Source organism: Phoenix dactylifera, chromosome 12 (assembly GCF_051530095.1).
Source record: "Phoenix dactylifera cultivar Ajwa chromosome 12, Ajwa_hap1_PhDact_Kaust_v1.1, whole genome shotgun sequence".
In the NCBI taxonomy this organism is placed as follows: Eukaryota; Viridiplantae; Streptophyta; class Magnoliopsida; order Arecales; family Arecaceae; genus Phoenix; species Phoenix dactylifera.
The window spans coordinates 20,086,134-20,107,638 of record NC_143201.1 but is presented as its reverse complement, the minus strand read 5'-3'; the positions used below and the strand labels follow the sequence as shown (position 1 = coordinate 20,107,638).

The window sequence follows — 21,505 nt, the reverse complement described above, 5'->3', positions numbered from 1 at the left end:
TAATCATGTATGCTGAATTGCAAAATAATAAAAATTCAGCTGCCATATCTTTTATGCTTGCCTGCCTCATTTTGACATTTCGGTGTAAGTAGAGGAATATAATAGGATCTCAAAATACACCTTGGTTTCTTTACTTTTTTTTATTTTCTTGGTACAACGGTGGCTCACACACGACGGGTGTGAATAAGGTCAACAAAATCAGAAAACAAAATACAATGTAAAGGCAGTGGCACAACCACGCACGTGGTTTGTCCAGGTGAAGCCTCCGGAGTGATGAGCCGCGTAGAACGCAACCCAATATGTAGCGTCGTTCGCCTTCCGATAAGCATGCGTGACCTGGTACGAGTCACACTCTCTCAGTACTCCATGAATGTCATGGAGTAGTGACCGATCCTCGACTGAGCACCTTCGGCCCCGTATCCACTCAATCACTGTGGTCGAGTTCCCCTCGAGAAGAAGGTAGTCCGCGCCTAGTATCCGCCTCGCGTAGGAGACACCCTCTCAGGCGGCTCGAAGCTCAGCGCATACTACTGATGAGTCGAAAATCCGCCGCCCTCCAGCCGCCACTAGTCTGGCATCATAGTCACTAATAACAAATTACGTGCCTCCACGGCTTCCGTCCTTAGCTATACTGTCGTTGAAGTTTATCTTTAGGAAACCAGAGGGCGGGGGCATCTAGGAGACCCTTGGCTTCTTTACTCGTTGTCTGTCTTCTTCCTTTTATGAGCATATGATTTCCTATCTACACTTATTCTTTCTTTAAGTTGTACCCTGCAACCATAATGCGCCACAAAAATTTTTCTCCATGTCGTCACTTACTGAATGTTTGGAATGGATGACTATGAAGATAAGAACCTTCCTTGCTAGGCTTGCAAGTTGGTCATCTTCTTATCTTGTAATGGATTTAAAGTCTTATATTCCTTTTAAACTATCAAGACATTTTGATATCTCAATAGCTCATGTCTTGACTTTGTTCCGAACCCAAATTTGTCTAGGGCAAACTAGCAAAGTTGCTGTACTCAGATGCCGACTTCATAATGATGCTAGAGATGGAAGAATAAGATGCTTCGTTCAGTAGAACTTTTGAAGGAAAAATTTTCAGGGGACTAATGTTCGCAAACTAAAGATACACATATGTATACCAAGATCAATAGTAGATAAATCATTCTGCATGCCTTTTCTACATAAATATTACCATCATCTTAAGTTAAATGGAATAAAACCTTAAAGGAGCATAATTTAGATAGAGTCATGGTAGCCATAAGTAGCAGTACAACTGTTAGAAAACTCGAAAGGTTAGGGAATGGTAGCCAGTATGATTTTTGGAGCAAATTGATACTTGTTCTGACATGTTACCACTAAGCTTTGGCATTCTTTAGCTTGTGTTCACATGTGGGGTTTTCCTTGAAAGAGCAGCTCCTTGATCACTGAAAAAATTGGCTAAATGAGTGTTACGTGAGTCAACGACATTAAGGAATTAAAAGAGGGAATCTGGTATTTCTGTAAACTGAGGCTATTTGGCTCCCATCTCTACTATTAGTTTGCTTGCTGCATACGTCGGATTCTTTAATCAATAGTGTTGTGCATGAATAAGTTGCACCAAAAAATTGATCATCCAACGAGTTTTTTATAATGAAAAATAAAAAATTAAACAAGCCCGGGAAAGACCACAACCATGATCAAAATCCATTAATCAAATAATTAGATTCGTCTAATTGGCTAAAGTAGATCAATCAAGGACCAGAAGATTGTCTACTTTCTTGTTTCGGAGAATATCTTTACAGCGAGCTAACACTGTACCCTAGTCCAGCATGGTGTATATATATATATGGTCACAAAAATGTATTATGATCTAGTGGATAAAGAACCCTGCAAGTTGTGTGTTAATTAAATCATTAGGAGATCACTAGAAGTGGAAAATATATGAAGTCATTAACATAATGGTATTGTGCAACTCACTAGTCTTATGCAAAGTTAAGATGGTACTTATATGATTCATGATTCTTTATCATCAGAGTATCTTAACCTTGTTACAGGATATTGCAGTTTTGGGTGTAGAAAAGTTTGAGAACCTTGCTATAAAATGTCTACGAATCAGTTGGCTGCAAAACCACTGCACCCAAACCAAGTACTTGGTTTCTTCTACATGGAATCAGACATGGCGGCTGTTCTAACTGATTTATTGCCAAAGATAGATAGCTTGTTCACAAATATTTTCATAGCATGTACTGCATTTACCAATCTGCATGATGACTGCTTCATGCAAAAAAATCTATGATTTGGTAAGACACGTCCCTTGATATGATAATGTAATATTGACCGAGGCGGGGAAGGTGGTCTAAGGTTGTTACTGATTGTAGCTCATATCCATGTTCAGATCATCAAGTTGATGAATGCTATATAATAAGTTCATTCTTATACTTTGATAGGTCTCAACTAGGGGTCTAAGGTCATAATTACTATTGTAGTTGAGCAACCGTAGTAGTTGCTGACTGACACACAATTAAGAGGGAAAAAGAGCAGGGAGGAGAAAAAAAAAAGATTAGGTGGCTCGAAATACATAATCTTCCATGGGTGTAATGAACTAAATTATCAATCACAGAAGCAAAAGATTCCCATGATGTTGGGCGGAGTTGCTGAGAAAATCCAACATCTGGGGGAAGTTCTTTGCTCACAAACCTAAACTGTACTCTGTTGCGGAACTGCCCTTCTTTAGTCTCAGCTGTTTGTCTTTTGTAATGGCAACACGATGACTCCTGGTGGAGAATATGACTGCAGCTATGCTTCTCTCATACGCTTACAGAAAACAGGAGCTTTTTAGCAAGAGTTAATTTGTACCATAGTCTATCAAATTCAAATAATGAGCAGTATCAAGTATGCTTGCCAATTCTTTAAATGTTTTCAAGTGTTTTGTAGATTACAATATATATAGTCCAGATGAAATGTGTACAACTTTCATGGCAGCTATTATAGAGGTTGCACCTATTGTTGGCATGGAAAATTCACATTCCATTTTTTTAGTATAAAATTCTGGTTTTCTTCTTGCTAAATAATTGTGTGATACCATTTGAATTTTAGGAACATGTCAAAGATTAGATGAGAATTTTGACACTCTGTGCTTTCAGTTTTGCACTACAAGATACTTGGATCTTTCACTCTTGTTAATTAGGCTGTTATTCATGTTGCTGAACATCTACTTGTTCTCTTTTTGAAACTTACTGTTACCTTAATTATCAAAATAAGAATAGCTTTTGTTATTATCCATTTTTTTTTTCTTCTCATTGCAACTATGTAACAATACCATGTCCATTTTTCAACATTATGATGGATGGACTAATTTGGATCCGGCCTATGATGTAAGAGAGTTCCAGACTGAAGTCATAACCACCAAGCTACTACAATGGTCCACCCTCTCCGAGAGAGACACAGAGAGGAGCTAGCATCCTATGGTAGAGATCTGACGAGTTTAGCATTAAATTTATTTGACCCTGCAGCAAATAAACCTATATACAGTTGTCTGTCATTATTTTAGGAGGGGTTTGTTGGTTTTAACTTTTAATATTATGACTTGAATACGACTCACGTGCATATATAGGATGTTCTACACTCATGCCGATATCATTTCTTTTCTTCTTTTGATAATGATGTGGTGCTTATAATTCCCATCCTGCTGCATTAGTTTTAACTGTCAGATTCCTTCAGTATGTTATTCAACGAGACCTACAGCAAATAATTAAATTTTTCCTAAGGTGTATCTAGCCAGAATCTCTTCATTTTTTCGGTTGTTTTGTTGTGAGGACCTGTGCCGGGATTTGTTTAGTCCACATCAGTTATTTATCGAGGAGATCTTGGATACTTAAAAAGGACTAAGAAGCCTAAAAAATATCTTTCGGCTAGCCTTTTTTGTGAGATCCTCAGTTGCGACAGTTGTGGCACCAAAAAAAGGGGGAGAGAGGGAGGGAGGCATCCGTGAATCCAACCCCAGGTAATAGTTGGATAACTAGTAATCTTTGTAAGATCGATTGATCATTATGCCATCCAGTCTTGTATCGATTTTTTCGTTGGTACATACTAAATCAAAATTCTATATGCTTAAAATAATCTTTGTGCAGTCCAAACTAGATGTGTATATATATTAGACAGGAGGGAAGCAGCAAATTATAGCAGAAGCATCTGAATGAGCTTTTGTCTATGCATTCCTTTTTTCTTTCCACCCTATCTTGCCTCTTATGAAATTACTTTATGAGAAAATCAGTTTGTTAGCTGGGGTCTGTTTATCTGCTATTAGAAGGGTGACATAAGAGATATCATGTTTACATACCATAGATCGAGGATGGTCCACCAGATAAGCACCCTACAAAAATGTCAAACTTTCTAGCCTGGTTGAAGTGGTTGCTGGCCAGGTTTCCTCTAACCCTGGGTTATCTTATTGCAAAGCTTGTGGCCTTCACCAAATGATGCAAGCAAGGAAGAAAAATAAGGCATGCGAAAAAAAGAAAAGAAAAGAAAGAAAATTGACAAAGAAGACGAAGGGAATAAAACCCACCTTCCAGTTCTTTTCTCTTTCTCTCAAACTATTTATTATAATAGTCTTCTCTTACAATATGATGTTTTCTGTGAGTAAATTCAGGAATATACCACTTCTGATCTCCCAGTTATATATATAGTGGTGATCCTTAAGGGTGATACCTAATTTTCCAGCTCATAGAGGGAGGGTATTACGTCGTCCATGGAGAATGTCTTTGCGAAGGCACTGTAGGAAGGTGATGGATATTTTGGTTGCTAGCTGCACCAACTCCTTCCCTGACTCTGCTGCATCATCAAAATAATAAACGTCGCGTCCGCTAGTCTCCATGACATTGAAATATTCTACTGATTAGAAACTGTGAAATGCTAACTTTTATGGAGATGACAATAACGATTTTGTTAATAAGCTTCATGCTGATCATACATAACAACAATGTGCTAACCTTAGATTTCACTTCATGGTAGACTACAGTCGGAAGTAAAAAAAAAAAACACTTGGGCCAATGTAAAGCTGGAGAATCTGTTTTCCATTGTAGTTTTAATTTGCTATGGAGTTTTTAGTTTCATTCATTTGGTGATTGTTTTGTATGTACTTGTCGTTCAAATAATTTAAGAGGAAATTCTATCATGTCTTCATGTCTTCGTTTTCTCCTCTACCAATGTGAGACACGCCGTACCTTCGGCCCAACTGCTCTGTTCTAGTGATGCCATCGAGCCCTTATTTCCCTCAAGCCTGCCCCACCTTTACTGCGCTTTGTCGTTGTGCACTCTCAGACACACCCTTCCCATCTCTTTGAAGAAGGGTTATTTATTCACCAGATGTTTGCTCCATAACAATAATGTTTGACCAACTCAAAGTCTTCAAGGTCTTTTTCTTTCTTTTCTTTTCTTTTATTTTTGAGGAGATGTTATGAAGAAAGAAGGTAAAGGGACCAGAATTAAGTAGACTAAAGTGAGAATGCAGGTTCTAATTCTTTAATTGCTCGATTCTTTAATTTCCTAACCAAAACAAGGTGTTCTTAGATATCAGACCATTGATAGATTCGATGTGATCAGATTCATTGTATCTAACTCATGACTATGTTATGTTAATGACATGCTAATTAATTACAGCGTGATAAACTCTTAGGCTGTCAGCATTATATATATATATATATATATATATATATATATATATAAACAACCCAAATCTAACTAGAGAATGAGAGCCAATGGGAAAAGAGGTTGGTCAGAGTGGGAAAACTGTCACTTCCTAGGCCACAGGTCCCCTCTTCTGCATCATTTGATCTGCTATTACCTGTAAAATAGCAAAAAATTAGACTGTGCCACATAAAAATTGAAAATTTCCATCCTTAATCATGAATATGCTAATAATTTATGAATGGCTTCAAAGGTCATAATCAATTCAAGAGTTTTTCAATAATCTGGATGGCATTGTCAATATAGTCCCCCACTGCCACCTTCTAGCTAGTTGATTAACCTCATAAAGAATAGGTTTTTATCGTCAGCTTCTCCTAGCCTTCGGCCATAATCCCACGACCCTCCATGGTGTCATGCAATAGTTTCTTGGGTTCCAGTTCAATTACATTGTCCAATGAAGTAGCTTCATAAACGATGGCAGCAACTAGACCTTCAGTGGTCGCTCTCGTGCCTTGACATGGCCTCCGTTGGAGAATCAAGAATCCAAATGGCAGGAGTCGCTGGATTCTATTGTCATGCCCTATAAAAATACCTACCACTTTGGTTGAAGGTGCCTTTGCTTTTCCCTCACAAGGAGATTAGTGTTATCAATTTATGTGCATATATATTACTTTTGGAGACGAGACCCGTAGGCAAGTTTGGGGTACAAAATTAGGGTGGCACCTAAAGCTAGCTGGCACAATCTAATGCCAACTAGTGTTGGATACGAGCATCAAAAAAAAAAAAAAAGAAAGAAATTAGTTGTATGAAATTTAAGGAAGAAAATTGATACACTGATGCTTTTCACTGATTATTAAACTATTCATTTACACTAGCTGCATAAGTGGATCCTATTGGCAAGTAAGGATTGCAAAAGAAATAATTAAAAAAAAACAGTAGACAGAGTGAAGAAACATGGGAATCTTTGACATTCACTCCAAACACAAGCCATGCCAAGTGAGTTAATTAGTTTATAATGTTTAGATTCTAAATCCCTTGGATTATCTTTATCCCTCTCTCTCTCTCTCTCTCTCTGTGCTTGCATGATATGCGTATTCTCAAAAACGTTGATATAATCTGGATATTGAGATCAAATTTTAAAACAATTATGTGTTCTATCAACGTAAGAACAGTGTAAAGCATTCACAATTCCTCCCATACGCCTGATCTAATTTGATCACAAGGTTTCGAGCTGACTGTTGCAAGTCAGCGTTGCTGCAAGTCCCCAAATGTTATTATCTAGTGCGACCAACAAATCTGGAAAAGAAAAGGAAAGGAAAATCTTTCTCGCTACGTCAAGCAATCTTGTTATATATTCGTACGAAGGAAGGGCTCAATAGTCATTTTCCCAAAGAAGCTAAAAATTTAGTCAGATACACAAGCTAAGCAGGTGTATAAATGGCCATGGACTGAAGACAAGCGAGGGAGGAAATTAACTTGGGCCACCACTCCCCCAGAACCAGGAAACAATGGGAAGATCCCCCTGTTGTGATGAGATCGGCCTCAAGAAGGGCCCCTGGACTCCTGAAGAAGACCAGAAGCTCATCCAATACATCCAAAAGCATGGCCACGGCAGCTGGAGGGCCCTGCCGAAACTTGCTGGTACTCTCTCTCCCTCTCATCATCATATCTCTGATATTTCCAAATTTCTCTCATATATACCTATGTAAAGGGCGGCTTAATTACTTTATTCTATTATAGGACTCCAGAGATGTGGCAAGAGCTGCAGACTTCGATGGACAAACTACTTGAGGCCAGACATCAAGAGAGGGAAGTTCTCCTCTGAGGAAGAGCAGACCATTCTCCATCTCCACTCCATCCTTGGCAACAAGTAATATTTCTCACTTTCTGACCATGCATCCTCTATAACATAACCCTTGCCTGCATTCCAGAGAGAGAGAGAGAGAGAGAGAGAGAGAGAGACCTATCTCACTGCTTTGTTTACTTAGGTGGTCAGCAATCGCAACGCACCTCCCAGGCCGAACGGACAACGAGATTAAGAACTTCTGGAACACCCATCTAAAGAAGAAGTTGATCCGTGTGGGCATCGACCCAATGACACACCGGCCAAGGACCGACCTTTTCGCCACCCTGCCCCAACTCATGGCCCTTGCAAGCCTTGGAGGTCTCATGGACTGCCGCTCGTTGGATGACCAGTTACGTGCGGAAGCTGCTAGGTTGGCCAACCTCCAGTGCCTTCAGTACTTTCTCCAGTCTTCAGCTGCGATCAGTAATAGTTCCAATGGCAACACTCTTACTGGGGAAATGGATGCTATGAACTTATCGAACCAGCTGCCTCTTAATGCCGTCGTTTCAAATCCTTCCCATAACCCCTTCACAGTAGTTAATGCTCAAACTCGACTTCACCACTTGTCAGAGTTTTCATGCAGTTTGGAGCAGCCTTTGGGCAGTGATGCCAGAGAGGGTTCCACATTTATGGACTTTAGCCAGGGAGAGAGCAAAGGCCTTGCAACCCCAGTGGTATCTCCTCCTCCTCCTCCTCCTCCTTCGACTCTTCCTCCTCTAGCTGTTGCCTCGATGGGCAGCGGAGATGCCTGTAGCTCTTCTAGCCATGGCGGGAGCGTCACTACTACATTCTGGCCCGATCTCTTATTTGATGAGCCCCTGATGTCCGAGTTTGCTTGAAACTTAATTTCTCTGTTATTTTGGGCAGTTTAAGAGGAGGTGCACCACCCCGTCTTTTGTACAGTGTTATTGGCTCTCACCATGCATTGGTGGCTAGCAGTAACTCGATGCATCTCCCAGTCAATTACTTGTACACATCTATGTACACACAGATGCCACTTTATTTTTTTTTTGATGTACACACAGAAGCCACTTTATGAACACTTGTTTGGTAATCTTATGGCTCACTAGTTATTGGTTGGTATTTTTTGAGGCCGACTAATCCATTTGCAATCCTTATAATTTATGCTGTCTTGCACTGACAACTATAGTAATCTAACTGCATTAAAACAATTTACTAAAAGCAATAGTAAATTAGGCGTAGAAACAGAAGTAATGCCAAGAAATAATAACAATATTGGTCTAGTAACATGAGTTAAGGACATGCTTATTTTAGTTTAATATATACAACTGTAGCAACTAACTATTATGCATCTATAGTGCTGCATGCGACTAAAAATTGATAAAGCGTGAAATTTTTGTTTTCTTTTGTGATCCCTAGTGCTGGTGCCAACCGGTTAAGTTGGTGAAGTCCCTTGTACATGATTTTCAAGTAGTTTTCCACAAATTCTATGATTAAAAAAATGAAAATATTATTGGTTTATGAGTCTCGATCGATCCTGAAATATTCAAGAAAATTAGGACTTTTTTTTGGCTCAATTATCTTTCAAGGTTAAAACATTGCAAGACTAATTGGAGGCCTATGATTAAGGTATTTCTTCTAGAAGGAGATGACAGTATTAAATAAAAAGGAGCGAAGAAACACGCGATCGCAAGGTAGCTAGAGACTTGTACTAGGCTGTCGTTTCAAGAGAGTGATGGGAGAACAAATAATAATAATAACACGAAGTGCTCGGCAGATTCGATGCGTATAACTCCTCATTAATTTCCACCTTCTTATCAACACCATCGATCACAATGTCAATAACTATCATGGGGCCGTCCGCCTAGAAGAAATGTCACTCTACTCTTCATGAAGAGCAGCACCTGCACCTTCTATGCCCTCAATTCAAAAGAAAATAAGTCACATTTTTCCTAGCGAGTAGGTGGAAACGATTGCTTCTCCTTCGAGAGGCTGACTCCTGCTGCCCACACTAACTGAGCCTTATATCCCAATTGATGGTATGTTTACATTGCATAAAGCCTTCCGTAGATTTCTTGTTGGTGGAAGTCTAACTAGAACTGAGCCTGGTCTTTGCTGTCGGAGGCATGGTAAGCATAGCAAGCGAATATATATAGCTGTCAAATGAGAGAGCCATTCGAGGGCAATCCCTTCTTTGGATAGAATTTGGCTTGCTAGTTTGGTAAAAAAACACTGAGCTAGAACCAAACCCAATATATGAAAAAAAAAATAGTAAATTACATATATTATTTAGTTACCATTTATATACAAAAAAAGTTTTGTTATCATCTATGAAGACCATCATAGATTTATAAATAGAATGTGTTTCGATTGTAAAGGCTGATGTATAACCATGGAAATTAGGTGGGAGGACAAGCATGAATGCCACAAGGGACCTCAGGAGCAACTTTCTGAAATGAACTGTGAACAACTAGGCTTTAGCTCAAATATTAAATCAGCTGTCTCAAGCTCAACATCACTAAAAGATGAGCCCAGGCTTACCATGCTCCAGTTCAGGTCATTTACCCTTCAACGAGTGTTTGCCCCTCATGTTAATAAGACACCAAATTAAATTTCACGTCATTTCTGGCAAAATATCTTTTATTTCCTTTCTTTTTGCAGCACAGAAATTTCACACGCACTTGGATACCAACCTATTAATGTATCGACAGAAACACGGTTCATTGCTCGAAATTAGCAGCTCTTTATTTCGGCAAAGATAGCTTCGACACATTCATTTTAGAAGAGCTGTGCGAATTATGGGCTTTGGCTCGTGCGTGTTCGAGCAGAAGGTAGTGGGCCATGATGCCCACGCCGACCATTAAATCATTGCGCTGGGTGCCGGCCCGCTTAGGTTCCCCCTGCGTCTTCGATTTGGACACCACCAAAGTTGATCCTCCGGCACTTCCAGGGGCAGGTGCGGGATTCATTGTTAGGGACCACCAGGGCCAAAGCTGCCACTTTTGCTCATTCCACTTTTGCTTGATGAGTCACGGATTCCTCCATTGGCTCTGCAAATAAGGTCATGGACTCATGCTCTCCCCAATTCCCTTTTGATATAGACGAATTGGGATGGATGCATTTTTTTGAAAGAGTTACTCCTCTCTTGCCGAAAGAAACGTCATCTTATGTTTTACTCGAAAGCAAAACCAAGAAAAAATAGATGCCTGCGTTGTTCCAGAAGTGGATGAACTTGAAGAAGTTGTAATGGCCATGACGGTGCTCCCTTCCGTGGAAGAAACGCAACAATGGTTCAATCTCCATGCCAAAAAATCAAGTAGATTGCCTAGCAAACATCATTGCAAGAGGATGCAAATTTAGCATCATTAATAGCACTTGAAACTATGCTTCGCAGCTGCAAAGACTGAAGAATTACAATTTTATCACCTGCGAGTGCTTAGAAAATGGATATCATTCACTGGCAACTTGAAATGCATGTTTGAAGTTGAGATTAGAGAAGTACAGCGAAGGTCATCCTCGGTTTGAAAGACGGCCATTATTACATCTTAGTACCTCAAATTAATTGAAGGATCAAAAGAATGAGCAGTGCTAGAATCCTGCTTTCAGAAGAAAAACTTCCAAGCAAACCTCCCAGAAAGCTTGTTTGAGGAAATAGCATTTTGCTATATTATATATCCAGCAGTGAAGGATACAAAGAAATCTCTCTTCCCCTCGCCGAAACCCTCGAAATTGATTTACACTCTTTATTATGAAACGAACATGATGATGCGTCACCATCCACTATACATAACCACCTCTGATGTTGCATCCTCACTCCACCATGAAGATTTCTGTGAGCTCTTCCGAATGGAGGGAGGAAAAATATTTGATACAGCGAGAATAAATGATCGGTATAATTACCCACGAGTGTAAAATTTGTAAAGCTTTCAACTCCTTCCGCCGAGCCTCTCGTAGAACAAGATGTATCCATGGTCAGTGTTGCTCGAGTACTCCTGTGTGGACCCAAAGAAAGTCTGTATAGTGGACTCATCAATCATCTCCACGTTTTCATCATCAAAGAACAACCAATGGTCATGACTTTTCACGAGACTAACATAGTGGCCATGGTTAGGCCCACTTCCAACATGCACCACAACTGCAAAGAGAGAGTACTCGCAGTCTGCATTGTCAATAGTGTTGCTAAGCTTCAGCTCCAGAGGAAACACAACACGATATGATAGCTTCTTGTACCGGCTAAGCTGCTCAATGTACTTGAAGCGCTTGAGATGGATCACTAAGATGTTTGGTGGCTTCTTTATCTTCATCCTCTTCTGGGCTTCTTGCAAGCTGCATTGAAGAATAAACAGTGTTCCAAGTTTAATAGGTCCAACTAGTTATAATTGAGAAAAGTAGTTCACAAGACATTTACATGAAAAAAGGAATAGTATTGAAATTGGAAGTTGTATCCAATGAAATGAACAATCATTCGTATCTAATATAATGTTATTCGTCTTTTCGAAAAATCCACAAATGATGGCCTATAGGATTAAGATAGTTGCAACTGAACAATTTGGCTGATCCACAAATAATGTAGGAACTATGGTTTCAGCATCACGCATGACTAACATAAACTTTAGGCAAATGCAGCATCTATTCAGCAGAAAGTAATTCCTCTCTCTCTCTCTCTCTCTCTCTCTCTCTCTCTCTCTCTCTTGTATACATGTATCCACGTATGCCCTCACTATATGCACAGGCCTTTTCCATTCTTATATAAAATTCAAGCTAAGGTTACTGTGTAGATGATAAGTCAACAATAAAAGCATCAGGGTACCTGCAACATTTGTCACAGAAGAACTTATCCTCAGCATTTAAAGTCTCTGTTGAGCTGAAATTTTTGAGGCAGCTCGTGATTGAACTATTTTGCTCAATGTCAAGACTGAGGTCAAAAAAAGTTTCATCCCTTGCGGTGACAGTTTCGCACCGTAAGCATCTTGTTTCATTGGTCAGAATGCCCTATGTATTAAAAGAAAATAGTCATAAAAAAATGGTTACAGGAAATAAATCAAAGAAAACATAATGGAACATCAAATCAGCAACACTTAGGAACTACACTGAGTTGCTTCATTCACCTGAAAACATTTGTGCACCCATGTGGAAACTGGCTCTTTTCGAACACCATTGGCTTGAGGATGGCTAGGCCCATTTGCAATCTTTTCTGATGATGATGAGGTTTCAGGGGAAGTTTTTGCAGCATTAGACTCTTTCTCCAGAATGTCAACAAGCTCATTCAACAAGAAATTTAAAAATTCATGAGCATCCTACGAAAAGAGGAGACAGTTCTGAGATTAGCTAAGCAACTCTTAAGATATAACACAGCAAGCAATAGGAGGCACTGTAGTAAGCCATGATATTCTAGCATTAAACTCAGAATGAACAAACGCTGAAGGTATGTCATTCCATGAGGAAGGGACGTTTAGAAGGCCTCAAAAAATTGCATCTTTCTTTATACTTTGAAAAGAAACAGAAAAGGATGAATTATTGAAAGAAACAAAGACTACACCTATGACTGCTAAACAATCACAAGGGTTGTTTCTTGGGCTGGCTAAAATAAATCACAGGGATCACTCTCCCCATGCCACTTTAGACCAGTGATAGATGAGTTATCTAGGGAAACAAACATATTGATGCTACATCGAGACAATTATGACAATTTACTAATTCCAGGCATTTACGATGCTATATTAAGGCAGTTATGAACTTTGTGACAGTACAAAGGAATCAGGAGCAGTTATGAACTTTATGACTAAGCATTTGTGAGAGCATTAGCTCTGAATCAGGAGCAATCATTTTCATTCTTAGAAATTCAGCTGACATCACTACAATCCATTTAAAACAGAGGTAGGGGAACTATTATTTTTCATATAAACAGACAAATTTTGATAACCATGGGACATCCTGCTTTGTCAGAATATTCCAAAGCCTGCTAAGATGTCCATGTCCGTTTGTTTTCAATACATAACCACCTCCAAAATGGATTACCTGGTGCATGTAGCTGCGAAAAATCTCATTTTGTTTCTTCACTCTTTGCACAAAACGCTTTGGAGCAATAACACCAGTTTTCTTCTTCTGGGAGCTAATCTGCATAGAGTAGCAGATATGTGTTAACCGCAGCAAAACATTTTAACAGGCTACATATGTTATAATATTATTTTGTTAACACTTGAAAACATCGTGAGAATAGAGATATCAAAATTGAACTTTTTAGGAAGATCTAAATGGCAAGTCCAATTGATTGGGCCACCACTTTAACATGATATCAAACCATTCAAAAGTTTAACAGTGCCACTTATATAACCTATTCAAATGTGGCAGCATAAAAGGTGGTAACCTCAAAACTGATTGCTATAAGATTTTTTTCTCCCATCCATAACCCACAAAAGCAGATTAGTTACAAGAGTCAATATGAAAATAATGAAATACGTTAGAGCATAATGCAACTTAAGACATGATTCATCTATTAACTAGCAGGACGCAACATCTATAATGCACTTCTCCTCATTGAAGTCTCATAATCTACAAAAAAATATTTGCACCAGCAACATCACTGTTATTCAGCTATTCTTTGAACATCTTTGACAACAGACTTCCTGAGTAGAATCATTTTTGTAGAATTGAAATTTCATATTAGCAAGAATGCCACCAAAAAATAATATGCAGGCCATAATATGAATGCTATTTGTGAAAAACCTGATGTCAGAATTTTATACTGTAGATATTTACAAAGCAGACTTACTTTTATTTAAACAAAAAGAAAGTTATTTTCCAATTGTTAAAGTATCTTTACAAATAAAATAAATAAATTGCAAGCATGTTTAAAAAGGCCCCTCCAAACAAAATCTGATGTGGCCATGCAGTTAATATAAAGACAAATGTTCCAAGCAAATAATAATAATTTAACTGTCTTTTATCTGATTGTACAAAATGTTGATCTTCGAGACCCACAAAAAAGGACTGCAGAGGTACTATTCAAACAAAGGCCCGAAATTTTCTGCATTAGATTTTAAAATGACAGAGTAAAACAGTCAAGAAACCATTAGTATAACTCAAAGATCCTAAGTGAAGTGTACGATCATTTCTGGTAGCAAAGCAGTGGAGTTAAAATTCCTTGACACAAAGCAAAAAAAAAAAAAAATCCTGGATGAAGGAGATACAAAGGAAACACAGAATAAACCTCTAGGGCACACCTGAGTGAATAGATCAGCCAGACATGTCAAAATATTATCTTCTGTTTCACCCCCATTTTTGTTATTTGCATAATACTCCAGCAGTTGCTCTCGGAAAGGGAGACAGAAATAAAGTGCCTGCATGAAAAAACATATACTTTGTAGTATATTAGCCAATTGATCATTGGATTAGAAAAAGGATAAAGTTATACCACAAAAATATCAACATAAAAGATTTGCTGAACAGGTGTTATTTCAATTTCAAACTTCAAGCATTTCAGTTACACCAATGAAGACCTCAAGAACTTCCTTGAACTAATGGATATGAGAGGTGCTGGCGACAAGGAAGGATAATGTAAAATTTAGATGGGATGTGGTGTGCTGATAGCTATATAATGATGTTATGATTTCCTATATTGCTTCAGGAACTGCAGAAAACATCTAAAATAAATTTATCAAATAATGCTTCAAAAGAGGATTTGTAATAAATTTGTCACTAATGATCAAGCTTTATCATGCCAATCTAAACAGCTACCTCGACTTTTTCCTTTAACCATGCCATGACTCAAGTTTTTCCTAAAATCTACTCGGGAATGGAAATCATTCCCATACATTTAGACACACATCTATGCTGAGAAAAGCTAGCAATGATATGAGATGACATACATGTTATGTGAATGACAAAATCTATACTTTGACACGAGGGTACCTCAATTCAGGACTCAATGCACATATAGGCACACCAGTGGAAAAATCACAGAGATTACTGCGCTTTGAGAATTTTAGATAAAACAAATTCTTGATAACTAGAGCTATGTGAGAAAGATGGAGAGGACCATCTGGACTATTCTGTGACTGCAGCATACCTCTGAGATGGAAGAAAATTTTATCAGACAGCAACAATACCTACAAAGTTGTAGTGATCAGTGTTAAGCATGTAAAGAGGGCCCATGCTCCTAAGTTGAGTCACAGAGATGAGTAGCTTAATGGTAAAGCAAGGAACATTAAGATCCGAAAAAAGTACATCTAAGAAAACATAACAGTTGTATAGGTTGAGCATAAACATGTTGACAAATCAATTAGGATGGTAGCCATATATGCCATGAAAAGTTGAAGAGGACCTGACACCAAGCAGGACACTTATGTGTTAGAGGATCAGAAAAAAATTATGAGAAAGGACTTGGAAAAGCTTGAAGTGACAGTGTCATAGCCCTAAAAAAATGTGGCAACAAAGATTCATGGAATTGAATAGAAATAGTCAGCATAAGGCTTACAACTATATCATATGATACAATCACTTATCCAGACTTCCTACACATTACTCCATTATGAGGTATTCATACATTCAGAATCCAAATAAGAATCCTTAGCAAAAATTTACCAATGATACAATCACTTATCCAGACTTTCTATGCACTACTCAATTATGAGATATTCATACATTCGGAATCCAAATAAGAATCCTTAGCAAAAATTTACCAATGCTACAATCACTTATCCAGACTTTCTACGCACTACTCAATTATGAGATATTCATACATTCAGAATCCAAATAAGAATCATTAGCAAAAATTTACCAAGGAGTTATTCACCAGCTACTCTATCATATCAACTTCGATTGTTTTGTGGTTATAAAATTGCTATCGCATCTACATAAAATTTGACAATCTATGTCCCGTATGGATATCAGGGAGAAGCCTTACTGCTGCAATTGATGAAGGCACTAAATATGGGCGCTACTACCCAGGAATTCCGTTTCCAACTTCACTTTGGGCGAGATTGAACATCTGTGCTGCGAATAGGAGACATATGCAGCAGGCAAACGAATTGGAGGTGCCGTTGGTGGGATCGAGATGCTTGGAAATAATGCATGCCAAGGTGCAATACTTATTTCACATTAATGTAAAGCTACGTACCCACAGGCATGGCTATAATGTGTCTTAGAGGCCATTAAGCCGAGCCAAAAACATAAAGACCGGACGTATTACATGCCGCTCTAAGAAGCATGGGAATATACTTTTGATGTTGGATGCATCAACCAACAAATTTCAAAAAATAAAAAATAAAAAATGAAGGCGATGTTTTTCAATATAATGAAAAAGGCTACACTCATAACATCAACCCCTTGCACGCAATAGCGAAGAAAACCCTACCATCCATAACCAAACTTAAGCGACTGAAATCAAATCTACAACCGTCAAAGAACCCTAGAGAGAATATACCAAATCTCGAAATTTATAATCCCCCTAAAAAACATTTTGACTCCAAATTCAGCACCTTCTAAAACAATTCCATCGAATTTATCCACGCGTAACTAATCCAAAAGGCAGTTAAACCGGAAGAAAAAAAAGGGGAACTTGATCAGCGTTTGGATGATCGGATGCCGAGGAGAGAGCGAGACCGACCTGCAGGACGCTGTTGCAATAGCAGGTGTTGCCGAAGTTCTCGAGGCCGAAGTAGCGCTCGCCTTCAGGGAACTGGTCCCCCAGAGCCTTCTCGAGTTTGGAGCCCGCGGCTCCCATCACCATCCAACTCCTCCTCAACGCCGCCAAAATTTCCACCACCGTTCCCCGATCTCGATAAAAACCCTAAAACTAGTCGGCCTTCCCTCTCTCTCTCTCTCTCTCTCAGCGGCTGTCTCTTCGTCGACGAGGAGAAATGGAGATGGATTGTTCGGTCATTCCTAGGGTTTCGCGGTATCTTCTCAATATCTGTTGACTGCTGTTAATGGCGATCGGCGAACATCGAGATCAAATATTGTACCCAAAAAACAAAAAAATCAATAGCGAGAGCAAATGGTATATATAGAAAATAATGACGAAAGGAGAGAGAGACGGGAGAATCCACTCAAAATCCAGGTGGCAGTGAGTGAGAGGCGGTTTGCGCTGCTGACGCGGTATCGCAAATCCTAGGCTCACCGAAGGTATGCCGATCGGATCTTTTGGTTCCAGATTGCAAGAGAAAGCGATAGTCCCGTTCACGGGCTGGGCTGGAGCTCGGGCCGGGTCCAGGATCTTTAGGCCCTATCATCTAAGCCCGAGCCCGTCTCTCACTCGAGCTTCAGATATACTAATTTTAATTTTTTAAGATATTAAAAATAAACAAAAATAAATAAAAAATACTGAATATTAATAATTAAATGCTGCTAACAATAATTGTCAATTAAATGTGCAATCATATGAAGCATAAACAAATATATAAGAAAATAAAAAAAAATCAGGCTGGGCTTTAATCTCTAGGCCCGAGTCTGGCCCACCGGTAGGCCTGAGCCATCTGGCCCATGAACAGATCTACAAGTGAAATACAAGTAGTTGTTCTAACAAAAATAATAGTTTTGCTGCAGAGCTGCCCAAATTATATATATATATATATATATATATATATATATATATATATATATATATATATATATATATATATATATATATATATATATATATATATATATATATATATATATTCTTTACAATGGATGGCCATGATTTTTTTCTACAGTTACCGGTTAGAGCCGGTGAGAATCTGATGTCCACATGGCCAATACCATAATTTAAACGAAATCGGAGGCGGGCCGTAATTGATGCACTTTCGTTAGGATTCTATGGGGCGGATGGAGTGATTCGAAAATCACGTTGGAGTCGTCTGCACCACATAAGATGAGGAGGTAGTGGATGGCAGTGCCGCTGTTGTTACTTGTTTGCGGTGGAAGAGTCGGAGGAGGAGGAAAACCTACCGGAGTAGTCGTTGTTGCAGTCACTAAAAACACAACCGTTACCTATATCGCTGATAGAGCGGCCCATCTGTTGTGAGGCGACCGAGAGAGAGAGAGAGGAGGCTAGATAAATAATAAAAATAATTCCTCGTCCGCAGGCTTTTGGACGAGGATGATCTCTCATGGGTCGCATATGTCTATATGGAGGCAAATACCATAATTCAAACGAAATTGGAGGCGGGCCATAATTGATGCGATTTGAAAATCACGTTGGAGTCGTCCGCACTACATAAGATGAGGAGGTAGTGGATGGCAATGCCGCTGTTATTACTTGTTTGCAGTGGAAGAGCTGGAGGAGGGGGAGAACCTACCGGAGTAATCGTTGTTGCAGCCACTAAAAACACAGTCGTCATCTATATCGGTGAAAGATCGGACCATCTGTTGTGAGGCGACCGAGAGAGAGAGAGAGAGAGAGAGAGGAGGCTAGATAAATAATAAAAATAATTTCTCGTCCGCAGGCTTTTGGACGAGAATGATATCTCATGGGTCGCATATGTCTATATGGAGGCAAATACCATAATTTAAACGAAATCGGAGGTTGGCTGTAATTGATGCACTTTCGTTAGGATTCTATGGGACGGATGGAGCCATTCGAAAATCACGTTGGAGTCGTCCGCACCACATAAGATGAGGAGGTAGTGGATGGCAGTGCCGCTATTGTTACTTGTTTGCGGTGGAAGAGCCGGAGGAAAGGGACAACCTACCGGAGTAGTCGTTGTTGCAGCCACTAAAAACACAGTCGTTATCTATATCGCTGAAAGAGCAGCCCATCTGTTGTGAGGCGACCGAGAGAGAGAGAGAGGAGGCTAGATAAATAATAAAAATAATTCCTCGTCCGCAGGCTTTTGGACGAGGATAATCTCTCATGGGTCGCATATGTCTATATGGAGGTAAATACCATAATTTAAACGAAATCGGAGGTGGGCCGTAATTGATGTACTTTCGTTAGGATTCTATAGGGCAAATGGAGCCATTCGAAAATCACGTTGGAGTCGTCCGCACCACATAAGATGAGGAGGTAATGGATGGCAGTGCCGCTGTTGTTACTTATTTGCGGTGAAAGAGCCGAAGGAGGGGGATAACCTATCAGAGTAGTCGTTGTTGCAGCCACTAAAAACACAGTCGTCATCTATATCGCTGAAAGAACGGCCCATCTGTTGTGAGGCGACCGAGAGAGAGAGAGAGGAGGCTAGATAAATAATAAAAATAATTCCTCGTCCGCAGGCTTTTGGACGAGGATGATCTCTCATGGGTTGCATATGTTTATATGGAGGCGAACAGCGCGGCTGACTGGGTGGCCTCATTCGCAGCCCACTATTCTGGAGGCTTCAACTGAAGTGACCTCGTGTCGGTACTTCATGCTCTGTGTTATTTTTCTTTTCTGATACTGTTGGCTACACCCACATCCGGCATGTGTGAATTACTGTTGTACCAAAAAAAAAACTTAATAAATATCCCAAGGTTTTGGACGGCAAAGAAATTATTTGTTTTTCATAAAAAATAATTCGTTATTCCACATGTTTTTTTTATTTTTTATTTATCTAAAATAACTAGATTAATTCCAAGCTATCTAATTGTGCATCTCCATCGAGATATTGGTTTGTGCCAGTATCAGCATGATATAACTTTGCATCTTGCGCATGCATGGATGTGTTTTCCTGCTATGTTCTTATTTCCTAGTGATTCTGTTATGAACTTAAATTAATTTTTAATAGGTAACTTTTAACGGCTTTATTGATTGGATCCTGAGAAAAACAAAAATCAACAAGTCTGGCTTTTCTGTTCCCCAGCTGGCACTAATGGGTCCACTCTGGGATCGGTCTCGTAGCGGTGCAAGCCATATAATAGTATCCTTCAGTAGTGGATGAACCTCATGCCTGGTAACAGCAAAATCATTGACCCATTTAATTACAGTTAATGAATCAACTTACAGCTTGAGCCCGAAAACAAGAGACAAATCCCAGCCAAGCAGCCACCAAATCAGCACAAGGCACTCCAATAGGGCGGCAGTTTCTTGCCACTAGCACTTAATAACTGCCCAATATGCCCCATCAAAGTTCACTTTCAATACTTTGAGGGCAATTTTTGTCTTAGGTTGAGAAGGATTTGGTATTTGAAAGCATCACGCCTCTGACTCGAGATCATGGTAACAACCGTATACTCATGGGTAACTTTTATCGTAAGCATGCAAGACATTCTAAAATGATATCAAATGCATCGTAGCAGAAATAATTTAAATAACTAAAATCTAAAATTTAATTAATTAATGAGTTCAATGGACAAATAATATTCAAAAATTTTATATCAATTAAACCTCAAATAATAAGTTTTATAAAAAGATTATAATAACACTAAATCTAAATTGTATCAATATCGTCGAATCTTGCTTCTAGTCTCACTCCCACAAAAGTACTTGCATCTGCAACTAAATATCTAAGGGAGAAGAGATAATGAGCTCAATAGCCCAATAAGTAATGAATATCTTAAATAGATAATTTATATAACAACATAAGATATAATAGCCAAATATAAATTACTATAAACCAATATAAACATATAATTAATTTCTTTTTAAAACTCAAATCCTACAAATTCAATATCCTTCAACTATTTATATGCATAATCATAAATTTGTTTCAAAACAAATCACATTTACTCCACAACCTTTAACTAACTTATACACTGTGGTTAGGCCAAAAACAGAGTTACACATATACCTTATAAAATGGGTCGAACTACCAAACTTATACCCTACGGCATGGCCAAAATACAATATTTATACCCTAAAGTAGGGCTAGAAACATAACAATGAGCACAATAATAATCATAGTGCCAATATATAATCTCCAATTGGTAGGATGTAGTATCCAGTCACTGATAGTCCAAATCTAATACTTATCAGTATTTTTTACAAATATACCAAAAGTTCAGTCAAAATACATATATTCTGTATAAATTAATAAATTAATAATATTTTCAAAAGCCTCAAAATTACAGAGTTGCTTTTCATATTCAAAAATATAATTTCAAAAAATTCATAAATCACATATAAATCAATAA

General features: G+C 38.7%; 2 protein-coding genes across 2 annotated transcripts; one reads left to right on the top strand and one right to left on the bottom strand.

The window, feature by feature from the left end:
• Nucleotides 1-6,867: 6,867 nt before the first annotated feature.
• On the top strand, nt 6,868-8,601 carry LOC103701886 (transcription factor MYB93-like). Its single transcript, XM_008784105.6, has 3 exons — nt 6,868-7,308; nt 7,408-7,537; nt 7,656-8,601. The coding sequence occupies exons 1-3, from the start codon at nt 7,176-7,178 to the stop codon at nt 8,350-8,352; spliced, it is 960 nt and encodes a 319-aa protein (XP_008782327.1). The 5' UTR covers nt 6,868-7,175; the 3' UTR covers nt 8,353-8,601.
• A 2,326-nt stretch (nt 8,602-10,927) lies between these two features.
• Nucleotides 10,928-17,598, bottom strand: LOC103701761 (ubiquitin carboxyl-terminal hydrolase 4-like). The gene is made up of 6 exons (XM_017841522.4): nt 17,082-17,598; nt 14,698-14,814; nt 13,493-13,591; nt 12,583-12,771; nt 12,285-12,466; nt 10,928-11,800 (listed from the first exon to the last, which is right to left on the bottom strand). The coding sequence occupies exons 1-6, from the start codon at nt 17,202-17,204 to the stop codon at nt 11,401-11,403; spliced, it is 1,110 nt and encodes a 369-aa protein (XP_017697011.1). The 5' UTR covers nt 17,205-17,598; the 3' UTR covers nt 10,928-11,400.
• Between the last annotated feature and the right edge of the window lie 3,907 nt (nt 17,599-21,505).

Bases quoted from the DNA above. Each gene is read 5' to 3' on its own strand.
- LOC103701761 (XM_017841522.4), bottom strand. From the start codon at position 17,204: ATGGTGATGGGAGCCGCGGGCTCCAAACTCGAGAAGGCTCTGGGGGAC. The intron at 13,592-14,697 runs GTGTGCCCTAGA...TACTCTATGCAG, and splicing joins TGGCTGATCTATTCACTCAG to ATTAGCTCCCAGAAGAAGAA. The intron at 11,801-12,284 runs GTACCCTGATGC...TCTTCAATGCAG, and splicing joins TTCTGTGACAAATGTTGCAG to CTTGCAAGAAGCCCAGAAGA.
- LOC103701886 (XM_008784105.6), top strand. From the start codon at position 7,176: ATGGGAAGATCCCCCTGTTGTGATGAGATCGGCCTCAAGAAGGGCCCC. The intron at 7,309-7,407 runs GTACTCTCTCTC...ATTCTATTATAG, and splicing joins GGCCCTGCCGAAACTTGCTG to GACTCCAGAGATGTGGCAAG. The intron at 7,538-7,655 runs GTAATATTTCTC...TTGTTTACTTAG, and splicing joins CACTCCATCCTTGGCAACAA to GTGGTCAGCAATCGCAACGC.